The 25,197-nt window shown below is 41.3% G+C and overlaps 3 protein-coding genes across 3 annotated transcripts in view; 1 reads left to right on the top strand and 2 right to left on the bottom strand.

The window, feature by feature from the left end:
• adamts12 (ADAM metallopeptidase with thrombospondin type 1 motif, 12) overlaps positions 1-894 on the bottom strand; it is a 28,625-nt gene extending 27,731 nt beyond the window's left edge. The window contains exons 1-2 of the mRNA XM_050051979.1: positions 551-894; positions 12-370 (exon numbers count right to left, since the gene is read on the bottom strand). Of these exons, the coding sequence (XP_049907936.1) occupies positions 12-370; positions 551-668 (477 nt within the window). The 5' untranslated portion in view covers positions 669-894. The remainder of the gene's footprint in view (positions 1-11; positions 371-550) is intronic.
• A 5,746-nt stretch (positions 895-6,640) lies between these two features.
• agpat9l (1-acylglycerol-3-phosphate O-acyltransferase 9, like) lies at positions 6,641-16,796 on the top strand. The gene is made up of 14 exons (XM_050051767.1): positions 6,641-6,708; positions 7,109-7,311; positions 7,432-7,498; positions 10,262-10,410; positions 10,506-10,651; positions 12,757-12,831; positions 12,954-13,043; positions 13,135-13,228; positions 13,320-13,435; positions 13,808-13,863; positions 14,095-14,180; positions 14,299-14,427; positions 14,582-14,661; positions 15,677-16,796. Exons 2-14 carry the CDS (start codon positions 7,168-7,170, stop codon positions 15,783-15,785), a joined length of 1,341 nt encoding a protein of 446 aa, XP_049907724.1. The 5' UTR covers positions 6,641-6,708; positions 7,109-7,167; the 3' UTR covers positions 15,786-16,796.
• A 5,314-nt stretch (positions 16,797-22,110) lies between these two features.
• On the bottom strand, positions 22,111-24,882 carry myl7 (myosin, light chain 7, regulatory). Its single transcript, XM_050052098.1, has 7 exons — positions 24,789-24,882; positions 24,549-24,650; positions 23,084-23,159; positions 22,835-22,939; positions 22,682-22,760; positions 22,529-22,577; positions 22,111-22,434 (listed from the first exon to the last, which is right to left on the bottom strand). Exons 1-7 carry the CDS (start codon positions 24,789-24,791, stop codon positions 22,330-22,332), a joined length of 519 nt encoding a protein of 172 aa, XP_049908055.1. The 5' UTR covers positions 24,792-24,882; the 3' UTR covers positions 22,111-22,329.
• Positions 24,883-25,197: the final 315 nt, after the last annotated feature.

The following is a 25,197-nucleotide window of genomic DNA, read 5'->3' as shown; positions in this document are numbered from 1 at the left end:
TGATGCCTTACCAGTCCTTTACAGGTGCTGATGGCAGCAGTTCCTCGCACATCAGACGCTTCCACAGTGCCAAGGAGGTGACAGGAGTTCCCCTCAGAGCGATGATGCTCAGTCCTGTTGGCACTGCCGTTCCTCCTCTCCAGGATGTAGTCACTTGAAACCAGGTGGTTGTTTGCAGTCAAATTGAACAATAAAGCGCGACCCCTGTAGTTGACCTTGTAGAAAACCTGCTCCTCCAAACCATGGGGTCGCAGGTCACGCCTGACTCGCTCACCCCTGATGTGGTGAGCCAGAGAGTGGGAGATGAAGTCTCCATCAGCTGTGGTTTTCACTGGGTGGACAGTGGACACATCTGACTGGGACAACTGACCTGCAGAGTAACATATAACACAATATAGAACTTTTCTGCTGTGATTTATTGATCACACAGCTTTTGAGTTCAGTGCATACTGATATCGACATGCACTGCACCCCGCAAACTTTCCCAGTCATGCATTCAGTTCATACATGCACAGAAATGCAGCTTCTATTATAGCTGCACCACACTGACCTTGTTCTGCAAAGAGGGAGAAGAGCCTGCCAGAGTCGGAGAGCTCTTCATGGCCGGCTGCCAAAATGAAAACTAAGTGTAGCAGCAAAAGAACCGGGCACTCCTGCGAACATCGCATATTTCATGTAACCAAACTCAAAGCACTGCAAAAGAGTCGTGGGCATCGGGGTTGCAGTGGCGTTAGAGGCGACCACTTGGATCCTGCGCTGCACTGTGTCATGACATGAACACGCTGAGAAATCTCCCCTCACGAAGGCAAACAGGCACCGAGGAGGACTGGGAGCCTGAGCATGGTTTAAAGAGGGAGAAAGCTCCGGCTCTGCGGAGGAAGGAGGGGAGGAGTGTTCTCTGGGCCAGTGTCTACTTTCCTTGCAGGAGCGAGGGGAAACAGAGGAAGGAGCTTCATTGATTTGAATGAGGCAGCCGCTCCGTCATGTGTCGAGACTTGTCATTAAGTCCAGCACCAGCGGCGCGTCATTAACACCAGATTATTTACTGCCTCTGTAAAAAGCATGAGGGAAATTACGCGGAACATTTTGGATACAATTTTGTGGATGCAAAGAGGAACTGTTGCTCTGCCTACATTAGTGTTAATCTGACTTTAAAACAACATCCAGAAGCATTGTTTATATAAGTCCAGTTATCAGAGTTGATTAATTAATAAACAGTTCTGCAGACAGTTTTCAAATAGGCCTTTTTCGCGTCCTCATAAAACTTCCAAATGTCCAAACTTCCTCAGCCTTTTGTATGGCCAGAATTACACAAGTTATGGCAGCTATATCAGCAATGATAAGATTAAATACCTCAAAAATCAACACTTACAAAGTAAGTAAGATGCTGTGTTGAAGTTTGTCGCTGCAAGATGAAAATGCATGAGAATGACTGTTACCTGAGTACAGATACAAGTGATGTAATTGCATACATGATGATATCTGACCTCTCTCTGAACCCCCCAGCAAAAACACTTGCCAAGGTAGGCCAGCATTTCTGTCTTTAAGAGGCTGCAGTATGCTCATTTTTTTGAGCTAGCAAAGGTAGTAGCATCTTGTGAGACTAGACAACCTAAGGCATCAATTGGTACTAACCACGTCAACATAGCTTGTTGGGAAGGGGGCTAAATAACACTCTGAAGTTAGGCTAAGAAGAAAAATTATCATGGCCATTTTCAAAAGGGGCCCTTGAATTCTCACCTCAAGATATCTGAGGATGCTTTCACACCTGCCCTGTTTGGTTCGGTTCAATCGAGCTCAAGTTTGTTTGCCCCTTAAATGAGGTTGGTTTGAGCATGTGTGAACACAGCAATCACACTCAGGTGCGCACCAAAACACCCGGACTGAGACCTTCTTGAAGAGGTGGTCTCAGTCCAGTTACAAACGAACTCTGGTGTGGTTCGTGTGTGGTGAGAACATGTTCCACCCTCGATCTGAACCAACTGCAGTCACATGACACATTGTTTGGGTTAAACATGAGCATGTTACAGTCCTGGAGGATTTTTTTCAATAGTTGGAGCCGCGCCTCGTTTTCAAACTGTATGGTTTGACTAAAATGAACAATGACAGCAATATAGTCCACGATGAGCAGCGCTAAAATCAACCTGCGTAGTTGTCCCTCCATTGTGACATTAGAAAGTGTCACATTCATCTTGCAAGTGTACTCTTCTTCAACGTTTTGTTTACTTCCTGGATTTTCCCCACATGGAATTTCTGACCAAGAGCAGCTTTCTTGTGCAAAGCATTTGATCTGGTCCGCTTGTAAATGCTGCCGTGAGAACACGAACCAACTCTAGGCAATTATGCAAATTTGCAACAAAATTAGTCCCTGAACTCTAGGTCTGAAAGCACCCTGAATGAAAATAGGTACTCATTTCCAGTAAATGTTTTTTTTCCTCACAATCAATATACTTCTTCAGATTAAAGTTGTATATTTTCCTTTTTACAACCAGCCTATTTGAAGAACAAGGAATCGCCTAAAATGTATAGGTACATAACACATTACAACAGGATTGCTGTGGAACTTAAAATGTTAACTGTAACAGTATTAGTCTATGCACATCAGATAATAAGGAATATTAACTGTAAAATAAGAAACCAAATACATATCAGTATGCAATTTTCATATTGACATAGTTTTTAACCTGCCTATATACTTAAACAGTATAATAGAATTCCTGAAATTCAGTTATGGCTTCTGGTTTGGGCGTGCTTAAACCAGAGGCCCCATGAGTGGCCCCATCTGGCCCTATGAAAAGTTTCTGGGGGTGTCACTGCAGATAACCTACATGGGAAAGTGAGCAAACTCTAAGTAGCTGCATTAGTTTTGCATACTTTACTGTTTAGAAAAAAACGCAATGTTAGATTTGCAGATGTCTTAATTCTGTGAAGAAAAAAAGGTCTAAAAGTCCAACGACAGACCAATCCTGTGCAAACACACACATTCTTTAGTTTTATTTGAGGTAAGGAGACAAATATTTGTTCGTTCCATATATGCTGCAGCTTTTGAACAATGATTTCTACATGGACCGGTGACTTTATATCACTTCATATCAGCCTGGATTGAGATTTTAGTGTGCAGTATAGTGGATCCAAGGGAACTGGACGCCAAGAATACCTTGACTCTTAAATATATTGGCTATAGCTGCTTCCAGCCTCCACTGAGTTCCCCTGTAAAAGTAGACAAGTGTGTCTGATGTTAGTGGTGCACTGTGGAATAGCCCCTCTGTGGGACATTATTTATTATTTCCAGAAAACATTTAAAGCCCTTGTGAACCACGGCATGTTATAGCTCAGGGTAAAGGGCTTTTCTGGGGCGTATCCTCTGAAAGCTGTAACCCCCCTCTCAGTAAATGCTGTGGTTGAGATGTCTAATATTTATCCCTGGAGCAGATTTACGTGTGACTAAATGACTGCTGAGACATGACACATTCCTCTCCTTCATGTCTTGGTCTAAGGGAGACAATGCAGTGATCTCATTTAACTGTCGAGTCGTCTGACATCTGAGATTTACAGTTATTTTTAACACAAAGCGTTTCAAAGTCCTGCAGCTTACAAGGCACACAAGACTGCTGGATAATGGTGCAACAGCTTTTAAACAAGGAAACATTTGTTGGATTTTCTCAGTCTCTCACAAAATCTGTTTTGGAATATAAAGAGAAGATAATTTTGGAAAATGAAGGGCCCCCGCTAAAAATAACTTTGCAAACCACAGATTGCACACAGTTCCACAGAGATTATGAAGGTCGATCTCAGTCGACCCTAAAAGCCCTCCTTCCCCTTCCAGAGTGGGCAACAATAACAACACTAATGGGCCATACTGGGGTGTTCCCCCAAGTGGACCCAATAAAACCAGCATGCAACAGAAGCAGTGAGCTCTTTGTGTTGACACGAAGATTTAAAAAACAGCTATTTTCGAAGTAACAAGCACTGCTTTACTGGAACTAACACACCCTGACATTAAAGGACAAATGGTGTGTTGTTACTGGTGTTTTACTACACATCTGGAATGTCTACCTGGTGGAAAATCGCACGACTGGGCAATTTGCCTGCAACAATGGATAAAGATATAACACATAATTGCACGGTGTCAACTGCAGCTGTCTCGCTGAATCAAAGTAACTGCATATTTTTAATGAAAGGAAAGATTTTAGACGTGAATTGCATCATCAGTCTTCAGACAGTTTTCTTTTTAAAATGCATCTCTGCCAAATACCCAAGTATCCGCCTTCTTATCATTCCCAGAGACATTACCCCGACTGACCCCCTGAAGTCCCCTGTTACAGTAATGTGCAACAGACTGTGAAATGTCTGAACCTGGAGAATAATCAGGACCTTTTGTTAGTCTTAGGTAGGAGAGAGAGGCTTTTACATAGAGAGACTGTGGCCACATTCCTCATCAGGTTTCCCTGTGTGGTATGAGTAACACGTCTGGGGGCATGTTATTACAGTAGAATCACTGTTTCCCCAAATGCATCAGTTTTAGGTTAGTGTATTAGCATGTTAGCAGCTGGGTAAGTGATCAACACTCTCAAATGATAAGAGAAAGTGAAGATTACTAGCTATATCACTCCCAAAAAAGAAAAGTTAGATCACTGAAATAAAGGTAATGTATTAGTATAACCTGCAACATGAAGTTGACAAACAGACATATATATTTTTTAAAATCAAAAATGTGCGGAGTTTGCATGTTCTCCCCGTGTCAGCGTGGGTTCTCTCCGGGCACTCCGGCTTCCTCCCACAGTCCAAAGACATGCAGATTGGGGACTAGGTTAATTGATTACTCTAAATTGTCCGTAGGTGTGAATGTGAGCATGAATGGTTGTCTGTCTCTATGTGTCAGCCCTGCGATAGTCTGGCGACCTGTCCAGGGTGTACCCTGCCTCTCGCCTGATGTCAGCTGGGATAGGCTCCAGCCCCCCCGCGACCCTCAAGAGGATGAAGCGGTTAGAAGATGAATGAATGAATGAACCTCTTATCAAGGTCTGCAGATGTTCTCCAGCTTTATTCCAGAGCTCTCAGCCACATCCTGTGATCTTCATCAGTGGATAGAGTTTACTCAGTGCAAATTGCTTTCATACAGGGGTGTAGGTTTTGTTTTAACTTTGGTAAGGAAAGGTAAAAATTTAATGTCCCCGATGGGCAATTTCAGATACAGACAGTAGTCATAAGTAAAACAAAACAGACTGTACAATACATAACACAGAATCCAGTACCACACATTGTCAGGGCTAAATCATGGACAATTAGTGGTCACTGCTGGTTAAGATGAGTGATAGCAGACGGGATAAAGGATGGTCTGTAACACTTAGTGCTACATTCAGGGAGGCAAAACCTCCTAATGGAAGCATCTGAAACTGAAACTGAGGGACAGCTACTCAGTGACTTTTTGTACTTCATCCCTCTTACCGTGCACTTGTGATCTGATTGTTAATTGAGGGACAATTTGTTGATTTTAATTAATGGTTATTTGACAGTTGGGTACTTTATTTGCCCCCTCAAGCACACATGTTTTACTGTTGATCACAGTGCCTTTTTGTACGAGCAGAATTTATTATGCATATGTATATCGGTGTATCTACTGCTATTTTGCTGTGACACATGTGTTTAAGATTGTTGTATTGTTATTGTGTTTTTCTTTGCCTGTGAGTTGGCACTATATTGTATGGCAGAAGTGTAAATTGTCTTTCCACACACCTGCACTGATTGCTTCGAGCGTACTTAAACGCAACCTGAGTTACACACTGAAGAAGACTTTCTGTCGAAACATCTGTGTTTCTGGTAACGCCACCCAAGTTGGTTTATTAAATTTACCAAAAGGACATTTGTGAGTGCTGGCTTCTTTTCTTTTTTCTTTTTTAAGCATCTGAAACTCAACATGGAGGGGATGTTGTGAGTCTGAGGCGATAGACTGAGTGTTCATACAGATGCTGTAGGTTATTAAAAGTAACACCAGTGATCTTACAGCACAACTTGACCACTTTCCAACTTGCTCTGGGGACACACATGTGAAACAGGATGTTTCATTTCTGAGCATCAAACATCTGCCCTCTGGTGAATTTTCATGCACCATTTTTTGCTTTTTCTCCATCAATTTATGGTGTCAGTGTATTAAATGTTGTCAAATTAAAAGTCCTTTATAGTCATGTTTTACTGGGGGAGACCAATTCACATGTTCTCAATATTGAGGGGGACGTGTCCCCTGCATCCCTCCTGAAATCTACACCTCTGCAAAAACAAATAAGTGGACCTTGTAATAATGATTTTGCCATGCTGCCATTCCAAAGGTCAAGAATGAACCGACTAGCTCATATTTTACATTTATTTCCTTGTGTTTTATTATCATAAGATTTAAGAAGGTAATCTCACTGAGATCAAAATCTCCTTTGCAAGGCAGACCTGAGATGAGTGAAATAAGACCAGCAACAAAGAACAGCCACGCACAAACACCAGCAGAAACAGTCATGAAATAAAATCTGGACAAAAGTATTTCCTAATCAAACATGAATAATGAGCCACGTGTCTGCGCTTCCCCTTTCTGTCCACAGGGGGCACCGCTGGGCGCTTCTCTGTGAACTTTGTTCCAGTAGTAAATGGGCGTGTTTTCTCTCTGAGCTCAGTCCTCTGAGTTATTCCCAGGAAGGAAGGGCATGGACTCACGTCTGACAGGTAAGATGAGCTCGTGCAGCTTGACAAAATATTCAGGTGATTATATAAAACAAACGGAAATAGTGTTGTCGTGTATAAAGTCTTGGAGTTTAAATGTAAAGGAGTTCTGTCATAGTATGGTTGTTTATGGATTTGTTTATATTGGCAGGAATACAGGTGATACTGATCGTGTCTGTGCGCGGTGTCAGTGTGTGTCTCTGTGAAGTGTGCCATGACCTGATGTGGCTTTACTCCTGTTAAACCTTTGGTTTACTTTACTTTGCTGTCCTTGTCATAGCAGTTATTGTTGACCTCCACTTGTTGACAAGAGATTATGTTTTACACAGGATGGATCTATTTTGTCTGTCCTTTGGTGGTGACAATAGTGAGATTACATAACTTAAAATTCATCCCCCTACAGGACTGCAGTACATCTGAGCCACAGGGCTGCTCTTGTGTACCTCAGGGAATAAGGTGAAGATGGAGGATTTCTGGGCATTGGCCCTTTGGGCCCTGACGATTTGGCTGTACCTCGTCATCAGCCTCATCATGATCCCAGCCATGTTTGGCTTCTCACTGGGCATCTCTGAGACCTACATGACCATCCTGGTGAAAACCTTGGAGGTACTATTGTTTGTATTGTTGTGTTCCTGAGAGGTGTTACATGCTTTAAGCTACTCTGATACGTCCACTGGTCCACGTGAGACATGACCCTGAACGCCTCCTGTGTGTCCTCCTCTACAGTGGGCCACTCTGAAGATACAGAAGGTATACGCAGATGAACGAACACTCACAGCCTCTGCATCTAATGGTGAGTAGAAAATTGTTGAGAAAATAAAAAGTGTCTGAAATGATTCAATGATCCTAATAAATACTTAGTAAGGCATCCTGCTGAAGAAAAGTTGCTGACATATCCTTTATTGTGAAAGATAGGGTTTTAGTGACATATGTGCTGCACTGCAATGCTGGATTTCACAAGATACTTTATTGCGCGTCTTGGAATGTATGTTGCAATGATATTGCCCAGTTTTGACAGAGCAATTGACTTATCTGTGCCGTTCAGAATGATTTGTGTTTCTGCATATGGATGCATTTCTTGTGACCTTTTAAGGCAGGTATAAATGGTTTTATTTTGGACTACAGTGCTGCGTCCTCTGCACCGAGCACTCTCTGTCTGGCACCAGGACTTAGTTAACGTCTATGATAGTCAACAAGATGAAGTTGCTCTGGAAACTGCCTATCTTACAAGGCGCAATAACTCAACTTCATATCAGTCACTAAACTGCAGAGGGTGGTGTCCCCCTGCTATAAAACATAATGTCAGCAGCATCTGGCCTCTACAAAGTTCAGAGTGTGTCAGTGTTACAACTTTAAATGTGGACCATGAATACAAGATGTGAACGTTCTTCATAAACAGAGAGAAGGCTGACATTGTTTTCAAAGTTTGCACTGAATATTGAATATGTAGGTTGCTCCTTCAGGTTTGGGACTTTGCCCGCTGAGTTATCTGATAATGTGCAGTCTGAGCTGAGGCCAACTTTAAACTGCTCTGAGAGCTGTCAGGTGGATTGTTTTAGATCCCAGGCAGTGCTGTCCTCATTAATTAAAGGAATAGTTCATCCAGAAAACAACCACTTTGTGTATCAATTATTCAACCCGTGTTATGCTGAAATCATGAAAAAACATTTGTTTTTCCTCGCATGCCTCCACAATAGACAAAGAATCCAAAATCAGACAAAGTTGTTGATGAAGTGGAGTAAATGGGGTCCACATTAGACAACGACAAAACTATATCAAAACATGTTTACATGCTCTCACACAGCTTGTGCACTATATTGATGCCTCATTTATCCAGTGATAAGCTCAGTGCTTCCCAAACACATTTTTGCTGAAACATTACCGTTTACAACACCTCCACATAAACAGTCTCATGCATGGACGAGGAGCTCACCTGGGAAACTCAGTGGAAGGCATGAGCAAAGTTTAAACACATGCGATTGCCCAAGTGTGCTACTCATATACAAAGTGTTATAAAAAGCAAGTATGGCTGTATAAATGAGACTTGGATTATACTGCATGAGTTGAATAAGAGTTTGTAAACTGGTGTTTTGATGTAGCTAAAAGCCACCCACTTTTACTTAGGGCGCTTTCAGACCTAGAGTTGTCTTGCTTTGGTCTGAATCAGGGACTAATTTTATTACAAAGTTGCATAATTGCCTAGAGTTGGTTCGTGTTCTCACGGCAGCATTTACAAGCGGACCAGATCAAATGCCTTGTGCCAGAAATCTGCTCTTGATTGGTCAGAATTTCCAAGCGGGAAAAAATCCAGGAAGTAAGCAAACCATTGAAGAAGAGTACACTTGCAAGATAAATGCGACCTTTTCTAATGCCACAATGGAGGGACAACTACGCAGGTTGATTTTAGCGCTGCTCATCGTGGACTATATTGCTGTCATTGTTCATTTTAGTCAAACCATACAGTTTGAAAACGAGGCGCGGCTCCAACTAGAAAACAATGTTTTGATGCATTGGATGTGCTGAATGTGCATATTAAGGCAGTACAGGAGGAGGTGCACATTAATAATCCTCCAGGACTGTAACATGCTCATGTTTAACCCAAACAATGTGTCATGTGACTGCAGTTGGTTCAGATCGAGGTCGGAACACGTTCTCACCACAAACGAACCGCACCAGAGTTTGTTTGTAATCGGACCGAGACCACCTCTTCAAGAAGGTCTCGATCCGGTTGTTTTAGTGCACGCCTGAGTGCGATTGCTGTGTTCACACCTGCCCAAACAAATTGCACTTAGGGGGCAAATGAACTTGAGTTTGATTGAACCAAACCAAGCAGGGCAGGTGTGAAAGCACCCAAACATTATTTAAGAATTTCCCCGTTTTTGGATTCTTCGTTCACCGTTGAGGCATGTGAGACAAAGAAAGTTCTCATGAATTCAGCCACTGGGTGAGTTATTGATAAACAAATGATTGTTTTGAAGGGGAAGTATTCCTTTAAGACTGCTCTCTAAACAGCTCAGGTTTAGTGTTGTTATTACGTAACTTAGGTCAGACGATGTAAGGTCGTGTTTTGTGTGTGCTGTTAATACCTTTTGTTGGTCAAGGTGACCTCACTTGGGAAGTTCTGCTCTGTTTAGAAACTTTATGCAATATCTCATCCGGGCTCCTGCTGCATCAGTGCCAGTATTTCATGTTGAAATTTGAGATGAGTCTGCTTTGTTTTGCCAAATGACACATGTTGTACATCCTTATGTGATTGATGTTTTTCTTTCTCTACTGAAGTACAAGTCCCAGAGGACATGCATTCATTCATTGGAATTATTTATTTTAGATTTTTTATTTTTATGTAAGTCTTGCCAAATACAAAATATAATGTCCTTCCAAAAACACATTCCTGAAATGAACTTTGATTTTTTTTTTTCTCCTTCGTCTTCTGACACTATCAGCACAATCTCAACAGATATGGCGAGGCTGATTTATCTTCCACATTGCTGCTAAAATAATAACCCTTATCTGATGATTGAGTTAGCGTGTGTGTATGTATGTGTGTGTGTGTCAGGTCTCATCCAGAGGGAGGATGGCTCTATGGAGAAAGAGTTAGAGGAACTCAGACGCAGTCGCCCCAAACCACCAGTGGGCGGTGATTTTACGCTTAGTGACTCTTTCTACTTCACCCGGAAAGGAATTGAGAGCATTGTAGACGATGAGGTACATTTTTACTACGACAAGTTTGTTATAGAAGTGGTAAAAGTGGCCTTGATATGCTAGTCTGAAATTTTAATTTTATCCAATTTTGAATTTAGGTTACCCAGCGGTTCTCGTCAGAGGAGCTGGTGTCGTGGAACTTACTGACTCGCACCAACAACGATTTCCAGTACATCAGTCTGAAGCTGACGCTCGTCCATGGCATTGGCATCTTTGTGAGATACTGCATCCTCGCCCCGCTCAGGTACACCAGCACTGAATAGAGCCTGCTGTCTGCAAAATTAAGCTGCAGTGATACAAGTGCAGCATTTCCCTCTAGGCAGAAATAATGTCAAAGGTTGAGTCAAACCTCAGTGGGTTTGTTCTGGTAAAAGTTATGTGTAAGATGACATTGAAGCCCATTGAAATTTAATCTGTAAGACAAAAATAAGTCATAAAACCCCAAAATAATAATAAAAATGCTAAATTTTAATTTCATTTTTAGTTTAAAGCTCAGTTTATTTATTACAAATGAGTTTGCCATTCACCTGTTGCATCAAAAATAGTGGATATTGGCTAACAACCTGGTATCAAATCATGCTTGTTGTATTTTGTGAAGGCTATAATTTCACTTTGAGCCAGTAAGTTAGATTAGTTTTTGCTTTTGCTTTTTTGACCAGGGACGCTGTAACGATTTCCTGGGAGGGGGTTTACAGCGATCAAGAGAACCATAAAGAAAGATTTAGATGTTCACAAAACATCTTTATTACTACAACAATAAAAAGGATTCATATCAAAGAGGCATAGTCATACATGCTCTTATCAGTGAAACTCTCACAGATAGCCGTTGTTACCCCTGTTGCTGCCGACCTACTGGCACAAATCTGGAAGGTGCAGGTCTTAACTTGTCAACTGTCGTTTCTCTTTGTCTCTTTCTGTATGTCTGTCTCTTTCACTTGCGTCGCGGGCTCACAGGGAAGTTTTGAAAATAAATCGAATATCCACTTTTGTGACATTGCCTCGAGTTGCTAGTCTAATTTGACCCCACTTGCTAGCTAACCAGGTCGACTTGCACACCCATCAAAAGAGCTAAAATGCAAAAACTGCTCTGTACACATACGTCTACATGAATATATCCTACTGCAAATGTGCTCATTAGCAAACAGGTTTGTCATGTCTAACAAGAGCATGACTAGTCTATGGAGGATTATATTCTTTATGTTGCAAGGAAATACAAGAGACAGAAATGAATGTCGACAAATTTAAGCACCAGTGCTTAAAAGATCAAGTGTGTAGGATTCAGTGGCATCGAGCTACGAGGAGCAGATTGCTACCAACTGAAACTTCTCCTGTGTGCCAAGCGTGTGCAAGAACTACTGCAGCCAATGCAAAATGTGAATCACAGAAAGGCGATTTTAAACAAGTATGTTTTCAGAAGTGATTTAAAAAAATTAGACTGAGTTTGCAGCCCTGATCTCCTCATTCCAAAGTTGTAGAGCTCTAACTGCAAAGTCTTACCTTTGTGAATTAACTGCGGCGGCATCTGAGGATCTCAGGGTGTGAGAAAGAACATAGGGCAATAAAAGATCTGTTATATAACTTGGAGCAAGGCCTTGGGGCTTTGGAAGAATCAATAAAATCTTAAAATCAGTTCTTAAAGCAACGGGTAAGCAGTGTAGGGAAGCCAGGATTGGTGTGTGTGGTCATGTTTTCTAGTCTGAGTCAAGATTCTGGCAGCAGAGTTTTAGGTGAGTTGGAGGCGGGAAAGGAAGTTTTTACTGATGCCAGAGAGCAAGGTATTGGAATAATCTAATTGACTGGTTATGAATGCATGAATAACAGTTTCCAGATGTTCATTAGACAGGAATGATCTGATCCTGGAGATATTTCTGAGATGGTGGAAGCTGGATTGAGCTGCTGAATTTACATGTTTGTCTACCGAGATTTGTAACGTGGAGTTATTGAGTGAGACAGAAATCCAAGACTGTTTGATATTTGAACGTGTGCAGCATCTTGTCCTATGATCAATATCTCTGTCTTATCAGCATTAAGCTGCAGGACATTTTGTGACATTGGCTTGTATATGTCATGAAGGCAATTTAACAGGTTAATCATGTTTTGGTGGTTATTTGTTGGATCACAGCTTAAATAGATCTGAGAATCATCTTATGTCTCTATACATCCCCATAAATCCTACACACTGGGCCTTCAAAAAAGTGCTGTAAAGAGAAGCAGTTGATATCGCTACTTCCAGCTTCTCTGCCTCTGACCTATTTTATTTTTGTCTGACTATTCAGTATTTTGTTATGTCTGAGTTTTTTATTGTACCTGCTGGAAAATTGAGCAATAAATGTGCTCCACTTTCTCCAGGATAACTCTGGCTTGCATCGGCCTCACCTGGTTGGTCATAGGAACATCCGCCGTTGGATTACTTCCAAATTGGAGGTGACAACAAACTTTAACCACACCAATATAGTCATATAGTCATATTCAATATCTAACTTTTTCTCATTGTGATGTTTCCCTCCTCATTTGTGTTTTTTTCTGGGATATATTTGTGTTTTCAGGATGAAGTTTTGGCTCAGTGAATGGGTCCATGTGATGTGCTACAGGATCTGTGCTCGAGGACTCTCTGCCACCATCCGCTATCACAACAGGTAAGTGAGCTTCATCACCATGTGACTTTCTAACAGTCAGATCAGGAATATCATCTGATACTGACTCCATGTCTTCACTGTGCAACAACAGGGAAAATAAACCCCAAAAAGGAGGAATCTGTGTCGCCAATCACACCAGTCCTATCGACATTGTGATTCTCTGCAATGATGGGTGTTATGCTATGGTACGAAAACGTCTTTTAACTCAACATGTCTGTGCTGATGTGGAAGTTTTAATGTTAAATCATGACTCTGAATTGTCAAAAACGTGCTCAGGTGGGGCAGGTACACGGAGGTTTGATGGGAGTCGTCCAGAGAGCCATGGTGAGGTCGTGTCCTCATGTCTGGTTTGAGAGAGCAGAGATGAAAGATCGCCACCTAGTGACCAAAAGGTTAGTTTTCCACTCCTTAACGCCAGCATGGTTTTTTTTACTGGCTTGTCACTGCATGTCTTTCTCGCCTGTATTTTCTCTCTGTGGTTGCTCTGGCACTAAGAGAGGTTGGCATTTTCCTGGCAGTAAAGTCCTCTAGAGTTTCTGTATCTCTTATTATCCAAACAAGAACAGATATGTTTTGGAAAGTTGCTACTGAACAGTGACTCATGCAGTTTGGATTCCACTGTCTCATAACATCACATCTTCATCCAGACACGCTCTCCAAATGTTTGATGTTTTGTCCCAAATGTGAAAAGCTCTTCAAAGGTGCAATATGTAGATATTTACAGTCAGGAAGTGGTTTCCATTACCTCTTTGTGTTGCTTCCAGGTTGAGGGATCATGTGAATGACAAGACAAAGCTTCCCATATTGATATTTCCAGAGGGTAAGTGTGACCATGAACAGTAAAGAGTATAGAGTTACTTCATCCACAGTAGTTTGTCTTTGTATCATCAAAGATGAGACTCAGTAAGTGTTGTTATTTTAGCCCAGCGCCTGATGGCAGTCTGGCCACTGGCCGCCACAGCGGTGACAAATGAGCAGCTATTTCATGTGGGTTTGGACAGAGCTCACACAGCTCCGTCCCCTTTAATCTCCCCATGTCTGGTTTCCACAGGAACCTGTGTCAACAACACATCTGTCATGATGTTTAAAAAGGGAAGTTTTGAAATTGGAGCGACGATATATCCAGTAGCCATTAAGGTACTTATGTCAGTCCAGCTGCATCACTCATTCAGATGTTTTCTGGCTCACATATTTCAAAGCACAATTCCTCACTGCGCTTTTATGTATTTTTTTTTTTTTTTTTCACTTTTGTTAGTATGACCCAAAGTTCGGAGATGCTTTCTGGAACAGCTCCAAGTACAGCATGGTCAATTACCTGCTGAGGATGATGACCAGCTGGGCCCTCGTCTGTAACGTCTGGTACCTGCCAGCTATGCACCAACAGGTGTGTATGACATGTGCTGAAGCACGTGAGCACAAGCATGCATAAAGCCACGTGTACAGCCCACAGGTGCCACCCCCACCCCACATACAGTTATGTACACACAGATACGCTTCACATAAGACTGACTTTGCTGTTTCTTTTTCAAAAATGGCAGGAGGGGGAAGATGCTGTCCAGTTTGCCAACAGAGTGAAGTCAGCCATTGCTCGACAGGGAGGGCTGCTGGATCTACAGTGGTAAGATTTAACCTGTTTAGAGATCAGAGATTTTTCTCTCTAAGAGACTCATTTGTTTAAGAATCTCCTCTCAAGTGCAGTTTAGTCCAGGTCAAAACTTGAAGGGACAGTTCACCCCAAAATCACATATACATATTTTCCTCTTTCATGTAGTGCTATTTATATATCTGGATTGTTTGTTGTGAGTTGCAGAGTGTTGGAGATATCGGCCATAGAGATGTCTGCCTTCTCTCCAATATAATGGAACTAGATGGCACTCGGCTTGTGGTGCTCAAAACACCAAAAAATACATTTGAAAAACTCAACAGCAATGTCTCTTTACAGAAATGATGACCCGGCTTCTCAAGATAATCCACAGACTTTGCTGTGAGCAGTTTCATGTAGGAACTATTTTCTTTCTACTGAACTACACCTGCCAGCCATGAGGAGATGCACGCTTCCTTCTGGGTGGTGATACAGTTGGTGGGTGTAGTTCAGTAGAAAGAAAATAGTTCCTACATGAGACTGCTCACAGCAAGGTCTGTGGATTATCTTGAAAAATCAAGTTATAATTTCTGGATATAGACATTAATGTTGAGTATTCAAATGGTTTTTTTGGGGGGGGGTTTTGGAGCTTGGCGCACCACAAGCTGAGTGCTATGTAGTTTCATTATATTGGAGAGAAGGCAGACATCTCTACAGCCAATATCTCCAACACTCTGCAACTCACACCAAAACAATCTAGATAGTTAACTTGCACTACAGGTAAGAGGTAAACTGTTTTTGATTATGGGGTGAATTGTCCCTTTAACCTGCAGGGTTTCAACATGTGCAAATCAATCTGCTTTCTAAAAATGTTTCTAAGGAAATAACATTTTTAATCTGCAGAGAGACAATCAATGCAATCCTTCAATTTAATGTCAGACATGACACCAAAAGATAATCTGTCAGACAGTGATAACTACATTGAACTGATTTGGTTAAATGATTAGCACCACTCTCAGTTTGTCCCCTCTCCACCTGGCTGCCTCTGCAGGGATGGAGGCCTGAAGAGAGCAAAGGTGAAGGAGTCTTTTAAAGAGGAGCAGCAGAAGCAGTACAGCAGCATGGTGGTGGGAGACGACAGCAGCAGCAACAGTGACTGAGATTACCCGACCGGTATGCTGTACAAATCCCAGCCCTGTGGAGTTTATACACTGGAAACAGGCCTCGCTCCTCTTGTATGCTCTCATTAGCTGGACCTGATAGGGAATACTGCCAAGTGGACTTTTTAAAACACACTGTGAAACCTCAGGTACATCTAACAGGAGGAGAGTCTCCGACAACGGAAGTGCAATGTTGAACTTTATGAGGAGCAGATTTTTTAAAAGGGAAAACTCTGTTTTTACTGCTGCTAAAGAAACTGTAGCTACTGTTGTGATTGAATGTTAATGCTGAGGAAATGCTCTGAATGAAACGTGTGAAGATAAGCCACTGGTCCGAAAAACTGGATTCATGAACATCACAGTCAGTCGACATTTTCATGTGATGTTCATTGTTTTTAAGCTCAATTTTAGTTTACAATTTCAGTGCTCATTGTGTGATTACACAGTGGCAAAAACAACCTGGAGGTATTTTGTGGTTGTGCTGTTTTATAACATAACATGACATATTTTTTAATACAACAAATGCACAGAGATAATTGCCGAGACAACTGTGATATAAGCATTTAAATACTGGTTTGATACTGTGCAGAATTATACTGCAATGTAATTAACACTGGTAAGCACCTATTTAACAGTTTTCATTTAAAAGACCTGTTTGAGCAAACGTTGTTTTTTTAATTTAACACTGATAGACATGATACACTGAGTTAGTTCTTGCACAGTGTTTTTGGTAACCTTTGACCTCTCACTCTTTTCTCACAGTACTGCAAGGGTAAACAACAGGCACAAGGGTTTGGCACTTAAATAACACATAATAATGTTGTGAAAGAAAGTTCGTTGAATGTCCACATGAGATGTGACGGGTTTAAAGGAGAACACACAGCCGAGACTTTTTGGATCTCCCTCCACTGGGTAGCTTTCCTGAAGTGTGATCCTCACTGCTCTCGTTTGTCTGTGGGTTCCCCTCTTTGGCTCCTAAAAGCAAATTAAAGGCGGATTTTTTTAACAGTTCACTTTGGTGCAGTTCTGATTTTTCTTTTGTGTCAGTCTTTCAAGGTTCTCACCATTGTTCTCATTGTCATTCAGATCTGTGTTGTCCTGGGTGCCCTGTGTGGAAACAAACTTAACAGTCACATTGTGTCTGACAACCTCTAAACCAATCAGCTACAAGCCTCTACTTCACTGATACTCAACTTGCAGCCCGCGGGCCAGATGGTGCCAGCTGCCAGGTGGCCCGGCAACCATTTTCTAAAAGGCTGGAATCACAATGTTTGTATACAATAACTTCCGGGTAGAAGCTTCACATACATAAATTTAAACGGTACTGAGGAAACGCCGCCTCAGCTTGTTAGTTTTTAGCCACTTAAAGAAAGGCCCACCTGAGAAAAATCAGTATCAGTCTCAGTGTGTGCCATATAGATTTTTTTTCACCACTTTACCTTGCTGTCACACAGCCCTCTCCGACAGGGAACTGAAGCCGTTGTCTCAAAGCAACCACACTCCACTGACAACAACAAAAATTTTATTTAGCAAAATATGAGAGTTGCTGGTCAACAGCTGCCTGGATTGGTTAGTGTGTTAGAAAATATTACAAATATAGATCACATTTAACTGATATTGATATTTTTAGGTGGCTAAAACATGGTTTGCTGGGCTAATTATTTATTTTTTAATTATTTAAGTTTGTCATCCATCCTGTCGTTTTGCAAGTGGCTCCCGGGCAAATTAAGTTGAGTATCGCTGCACTACTCGAAGAGAAGTTTTTCTTGTAAGCTTTCTCCCAGAAATCCCCTTCTCACAGACATCTATTCATTTTAATCCAAACCATGACTTTTTTTCCTAACTTTCCAAACCCAGTAAATCCCCCTCTGCTGGAAAGCCCTCTAGGAAACCTTCTCCCAACTGCATGACAGTGGTACTCACCTGCAACGAGGTACATTTGTTTTTCGTTTTCTGTTTTAGCTCCTGATATCTGCAAATATCAACCAGGGAAATAAGTTTACATGTGATTGCCAAAAACTTTATTGACAGTAATGTGTTGTGCAGAACAGCCAGTGTGTCACAGCTTTCTTTAAAATGTGACTTTTAGTGAACCAGCCAGGGGAGACAAATGGTAGTGAGATATTTATGAGCCCAATTAGTGCCTCACATCTGTGTCCCTGTCTTCGCAGTTCAAATGACAAACAGGTTGCTCTTGATTCAGACAGGGAGTGTTTTAATGTAGCTGCTTTTGTCTCTCAGCAATAAAAGCCAATAAAGTTGCTCTGTGGCAAATCTACTGTGGTTTTACCTCAGTGAATACAGTGGTTTCTACAGTCACAGCCCTGACTCCAGCAACCTGCCATCACACTACATGTCTTGTGTTAGGCAGTGATTTTCATTTTAGTCAGCCTATTAGTGATGTTAGATTTCATCATGCATGCATGGCCATTTTTTAATTAGCTGCTGGAGAACTGGGGAATGAGTGCGTCTCCATAACATCAGCATGCACTGATGTCCGCTGGCTGATTATCTGCACAGTGATGGAATTGCAGGTTAAATATTAAATATAAATTTAACAACACAAAATCCTTAATTTTCATTTGCATGGCAAACTTTTGATTTATTTGAGAATATACCTGCAATTTAACTGTAAATAAAATTATGTGCCACATTTTAGAACTTTTTTTTTTCTTTCTATCAATTAAAAAAACATTAGTGAATCAAATTTCTTTTAACTTTAAAAAACAATGTTTTAGCCTATAGAGATTCTCTGTTCTATCCACTGAAAAGTCACAGTGTTACTCAATTAAATTGAAAGATACACCTGCTACATTTTCGTACACATGTTCAGTAATTAATCCACCCACCGCTGCAAATACGAGTCACAGTTCCTGTTGGCGGGTTTGGTCTTCCTCACTCCATCTGGTGCCCACGTCGCGCTTGAATCTACTCCCACATCCACCCTGCCTGCAGCTCCAGATGCAATCGGCATCTCTGCCAGTAGAGGTACAGATTTCAGAAATCCAAAATAAACTCACAATCATCTAGATGCAAATCTCTGCTGTTGCACATGTGCTGGAAGGAAGTGGAGCTTGCCTTGCAGTATTTCACACAGTCCTCGTGTTGTTGACCGGCTGTTTGCTGTGTGAGCAGGGAAATGTGGCCGTGGAGTTTATGGACGTGTTTGTTGTTGTATCCATGGCAACAGTGTCCCCAAAGAAAGGAACAACGTGAGGCCTCCGTCAATGTGATGAATGTGATGGAGGCACTGACATCTTCTTTACTTTACTGATAAATATTTAGAGTGAATCCTATAAACTGTTAGAGGCAGTCTGTGTTAAATGTTGTAGGCCTATCACAAACTTTTTTAACATCCAAGAAAAACAGTCTCTTTCAAAATGAGCATGCGGTGAGATCATTTGCTCAGTCCTGAAAGGGTCAGCATTGTTGCTTCCTCCATATTCAGAAGGACAGCAGGAAGTACTAGGCTACTGTAACAATTATTTGTAAACTGAAGTCAATATATAAACGTAAATCTCCAATTCTATAGGCTAACTTTAATTCTCTTCTGTCTTTATGTCATTTCCCTTTACTTTTAATGTTATCTTTTATAGCATGTGGATATAATTCTGATTCCTGTTACAGATTTCATTGTTAATTGCGTTATTAAAGGGAAATTTAGGTTTATTTCAACCTGTCTCCTATCGTCCTAAATTTGTTTCAAGTGACTAGTGACATAAAAATAATAGTTAGCATGTTATCCGTTAGCCTAGATACAGCCGGGGCGCATAGTAGCGTCAGACCTGTTAAAACGTAAGTGAACGGGCAACCTTCAAGTGCAAAGTTAGTCCACTAAACAAGCTTTTTTTCCACAAAGACCGCCTCATATCGTTAGGATAAATGTCAGAGAACATATAGAAAACGACATGTAAACGTGTTGTCTTACCTTACCGGTGTGCTGCCATGTTTGTTTACCATTTAGCTCTGCTTTCCAAAGCGCGGCCGAAATATCGCGAGAACAAGCAGCGATCTCATACCGTGCCTGAAATCTCGCGAGAACAAGCAGCAACAGCTGGAAGGCAGAACCGGACAGTAGCCTGAAAAGTTCATTCATTTATTTTATGAAAGATTTATAGAATAATGGCTGACTTTTTGCCAGACTTCGACTTTGTGGAGGAGGAATTTGATTTTGCAGAGTTTGATGGCCGCCCTTATTTATTTGAGCCAGAATACACTGACGAAGAGCTTCGTGAAATTGAAGAACGGAGGAGGAGAGAGAGAGAGGCGCAACAGGTAGAGGACGAGAGAGGAGGAATGGCTGCTGCAAGGCTGCGTAGCTCTGGAGATTGGTGGTGTACCTGTGAATGCTGTGCCCCAGTGCCCACAGAAGAGGAATGCCTCTGTTGCAAGGAATGGGACCGGTTGCAGCCTTATTTTCAAGGTCTGGATGTGACCGAGGACGAGACACCTCCACCTGGCGTAACGTTAGTATCCAGCTGGGCTTTATCTAGAGCTGGCGAGATATATTTCGGCTGCGCTTTGGAAAGCAGAGCTAGATGGTAAACAAACATGGCAGCACACCGGTAAGGTAAGACAACACGTTTACATGTCGTTTTCCATATGTTCTCTGACATTTATCCTAACAATATGAGGCGGTCTGTGTGGAAAAAAGCTTGTTTAGTGGACTAACTTTGCACTAGAAGGTTGCCCGTTCACTTATGTTTTAACAGGTCTGACGCAACTAATGCGCCCTGGCTGTATATAGGCTAACGGCTAACATGCTAACTATTATTTTTATGTCACTAGTCACTTGAAACAAATATAGGACGATAGGAGACAGGTTGAAATAAACCGAAATTTCCCTTTAAACTTCTCCCTCCATCCATCCATTTTCATCTGCTTTTCTGGGGCCTGGGTCACGGGGGCAGCAGGCCAATCAAAGCACTCCAGACGTCCCTCTCCCCAGCAACTCCTCCTGGGGGACCCCAAGACGTTACCCAGGTGAGATATTTAGGTCTCATCCCTCCAGCGTGTCCTGGGTCTAATCCAGGGCCTCCTACCAGTGGGACGTGCCCAGAACACCTCTAACAGGAGGCGCCCAGGAGGCATCCTGATCAGTTGCCCGAACCACTGATCCCTTTTGACGTAAAGGAGCAGCAGCTCCACTCCGAGCCTTAATCTGGATGTCCAAGCTCCTTATCCTATATTTCTAAGCGGGATTTATACTTGTGCATCAGCTCTATGCAGAGGCTACCGTAGCCTATGCTTGTGACCCACGCCATTGTGAGCCTTTATACTTGTGTGTCTGTGTCACTCTGCAGTTACACTTCCAAAACACGAGTCGGCGGTGGGGTTTCTGTGAAGTGCTGTAAAGTATAATTCATTCAAAACACACTTTAAACACACATTAAACATGACTTATTAGAGACCATTTTAAATACAAATACAAAAATCGGCTTCACTATGGACACATTTTCCCCACAAATACAGCATGCTAACGTTTTTAGCACAAGCCTATGACATTTTACATTGTATAAATTAGCCTAGCAGCTAGCAGAGATTTCCTCTTCTCATATGAAGCCAGGGACAACAGCAACATTTAACAAATGTGATGTTACAAAATTCGGCTCCATTACAGCTCACAAGGTTCACAAACAAAACAACTGTCTTGTACTAAACACGTTTTCCAAACAAATATAACATGCTAATGTTATTAGCACAAGCCTATGGCCTTTTATATTGTATTAGCCTAGGGATGAGCGGAGATTTCCTCTGCTCATATGAAGCCAGGATAAATCGCACACAAGACCTAAAATGCTATTTTAGTGGAGGCTTTATTGTCTTCACAATTTATTGTTTCTTATCTGTGAAATAAAAGTAAATAAAAGCTTCGTTTCCACTGAGGGAAATGGTTTCAGCTTACAGAAATAGTCAGAAGGTCTGTGACATGAGGTTACATTTCTCTATCCATGAGTCAGGACCTCATTCTTTCAGTCACTAGCCAGAGCTCATGACCATTGGGATGTCAATGGACCAGTTAATCGGGAGCTTCACCTTCTGGCTCAGTTCCCTCCTCACCACGACGGTCCAGCACAGCGCCCGCATCACCGCTCCATTCTACCCTCACTCATGAACAAGAACCTGAGACTCTTGAACTCCCTCACTTAAAGCAGAACTCTCTCCCAACCCAACCCATAACCTTCTTTTAACCTTGTTTTAATAATCATAGATAAGACTTTTTCCATGTGACAGTCAGATTTTTCATTTGGAATCACGATGATGTTAAAGAATTTCAGTCTTATACAGTGTTGCTTTACAAAATGAGTACTTGTAATCAACAAAGAAGCTTTTAAGGAACGTTTTATTCCCATCAGCAAACCAAGAAAAGCCAGTTTCTAATACAGAACTGCAGCATTTATAACTGTTAAACAGTTGATGTTGAATGAATCAGATATTTCAATATTATTCGATCAATCAGTATTGTTTTTTTAATGATAACCAGCCAGTATAAAAACAGTTCTGCACATGTTTAGATGGCTATGTGACCTGACCACAGTCCCTCTTAAGAATCTTCCTTCTCATCTCCATGTGTGATGGTGTAGCAGAGTGATTTGTAGTCGATGTTGCCAGTTGGGTCAATGGGAGCGAGAGCGAAGGCCTGATCCACCTAGAGGTTTATGAAATGACAATTGTCCTGGTAAGAAATGATGACCTTAAAGAATAGTCTGAGTCTTTCACCATAAAAGAGAGAAAACACAAACCTCCTCTGCTGTGAATTTGTCAGCCTGGTTCATCAGTAATCGTTTAAATCTGGATAAACAAGACCAGGAATAAGACAGATAAGATAAGGTGCTGTAACGGAAAATATAAATAACATGAATAACATGAAAGTTAATGAATACAATGTGTCTTACTCATCCTTATTAACAAAGCCCGTCCCATTGGGGTCGAAAAGTTTGAAGGCAGCAAGTATGGTGTCTTCAGGATCAGTGCCTAAAGGAAAAGAGAGCATCACTGAGCATCTGCTAAAAATCAAAGTTTATTTTAACATCAGTGAAAGCTCTCACCGTTAAGTTTCTCCCCAAAAAGAGTTAGGAACACAGTGAAGTTGATCGGACCCTTCCCCTCATTCAGCATCTCATCCAGCTCCTCATCTTTGACGTTAACCTTCCCTGGAATCCAAACACACACACACACACACACACACACACACACACACACACACAGACCGACACAGTGAACCAACTTAAACACATTCAACAGATGCATAAGTAGAACAGTACACTTTTTTTATTTTTAAAAAAAGTAAAAATTACCGAGCTGTCCGTAGGTCTCCCTCAGGTCCTGTTTTTTGATAACACCGTCTCTGTCTTGGTCAATGCAACCGAAAGCCTGATAAAGCACAAAAAAAAAAAAAGAATAGACTGGTAAGGAGTTAAAATAAAACAAACACGTGTGAAACATTTTTCTTTTGAGTTACATGTTTCCACACAGGCTGATTATCATTCATTAAGGTGATAGAAATATTGAATAAGGAGGTATTTCACCATGCATATAGTTAAAATAATTTCTTCCTGAACCAAATGTAAGAATGTTCTCAATGACATCGGTCAAAACAGGTGGCTAGACATACAAGACATATTTAATGAACTGTGAAGATAAATATGCTTCAGGATTTTTTATTAGTACATTTCCAATCAAGGTAGGCCTATGCTATTCATTATTGTTGAAAATTAAAGGGAATGTTGCATTGTCTTTTATAGGGCTTCTTGTACAAAGAGTTGTTCTATTTTTTCTGAATATTGATAAACTGACTTTATTTTATTTTCATAATTTTTGTTTGAAGTTGACAAAAAGTAGGTTTTGCAAAAAAGAAATGAACGCTTTAGAGAATCAAACTAAATTCAAAATTCTTATACACTGTTAATCTCTTGTCTGAAATAAAATGGTTTGCAATGCAGTCCATGTAGTTTTGTTTATAAGGCAGCTCCAAACAATCCGATAAAGCAGTGGTTCAATCAGTTAAATTAATTTATCAATTTATTTATCACAGTGAAAGTTTTGATGACTGAGTGCCAAATAAAGGAGCCATTACATGATTGAGGGCCGCACAGGAAATGTGCACTTAAAAACAAAATATCTGTCCACTAAAATGAATAACTTTAGAATAGTGAAGTGGATCACAGGTGATTCAGATATAATGCATTCATTTCATGTCATGCTCATGATATTTTTAGGACCACTAGCCCGTGGGCTGCACTTTGAGAAACTATGTGATTAAGTACTACTCAACTTAAGTGCCACATCTGGCTTACAATAGGGTGCCAGGTTGCCTGCTGACCATTTTCTAATTCACGATGAAAGTAAACTGATTCACACTGGGCATTTTTTTGTACTTTAAATTTAAAAAAAGTGCCAGAGTGCATAAAAAAGCATCAAAATAGAGCTTTTTTTTAAGTTTGAGGGGAGGATCCCCCAGGTCCCCTGACAGAGGTCTAAGCCCTGAATTTCTTCAGTCCGTGAAACATCCCTGCATATACCTGACCTGTGGGGGCTGCTGCAACTGGATTGAAGGCAACTCATTTATTATATACTGATACATATCATTATTTGTTTGTGAACTAGATCCTGGTCTATCAGTCCGTTAAAGTGGCCCCTGGGCAAAGCATATTGAGCGTCCCTAGATTGAGGTGACTAAACAAGGCAAATTGCTTCAAAGGTTCCTCCAACAGAAGTTTTAAAGGGAGCTGTTTCAAAGCAGGACAAGATGCTGCACTGTACCTCCTTGAACTCCTGTATCTGGGACTGCTCAAACATGGAGAAGACATTGGAGCAGGACTTCTGTCCCCCCCTCTGTCTCTTATTGGAGGCCTTCTTGCTTGCCTGAGAAGATAAATACAAACTAATTCAGTTTACACACTGACCTTGCACTGCAACCACTGCAATAGTCAATAACAAAAGTTGTTCCTAAATACACTATAACCCATCTACTGTACATACAATAACAGGATTCTGACTTACCATCTCTGAATGATCGTACGTGGACTCCCAGCCGAAGTGTGATGCTGGGGTGGGTTTTATGTGTGACCCATCTTATCTTCTACCCTCCTAAAATAGCCTGTGGTGGGCAGCACAGTCCCTTACATGGCCACGGCTGCTTTTTGTGTGTCACTGAAGGTACCTGATAAGAGGTGAGGCAGCCAGGATTCCTCTGGGCTGGAAAATAGAGATATGAAGAGCAGAGAGGAGACAGAGGAAAGTGACCTCTGACATTTGACAGCCACTTAACCAAGTAAAGTTACTCCTCAGAAGTCAAATCAAGCTTCAAAGATCATATGTATGTTTCATGAGCACTAATATTAAGTAACAACACTGTGCAATGTTACACAGCAGATTTTAATGTAAGAAAAATTTTATAAGTCCAGCCAAT

The sequence above is a fragment of the Epinephelus moara genome, chromosome 8 (assembly GCF_006386435.1).
Source record: "Epinephelus moara isolate mb chromosome 8, YSFRI_EMoa_1.0, whole genome shotgun sequence".
NCBI lineage: Eukaryota > Metazoa > Chordata > Actinopteri > Perciformes > Serranidae > Epinephelus > Epinephelus moara.
The sequence above is the reverse complement of the archived record's forward strand: the minus strand, read 5'-3'. Positions and strand labels throughout refer to the sequence as shown.

Coding starts and splice junctions, on each gene's coding strand:
- agpat9l (XM_050051767.1), top strand. CDS start 7,168: ATGGAGGATTTCTGGGCATTGGCCCTTTGGGCCCTGACGATTTGGCTG. Junction 13,229..13,319: donor ATGATGGGTGTTATGCTATG/GTACGAAAACGT, acceptor AAACGTGCTCAG/GTGGGGCAGGTACACGGAGG. Junction 13,864..14,094: donor CATATTGATATTTCCAGAGG/GTAAGTGTGACC, acceptor TGGTTTCCACAG/GAACCTGTGTCAACAACACA.
- myl7 (XM_050052098.1), bottom strand. Junction 23,160..24,548: donor AGATACAGGAGTTCAAGGAG/GTACAGTGCAGC, acceptor GTGCTTTATCAG/GCTTTCGGTTGCATTGACCA. Junction 22,435..22,528: donor ACAAATTCACAGCAGAGGAG/GTTTGTGTTTTC, acceptor ATAAACCTCTAG/GTGGATCAGGCCTTCGCTCT.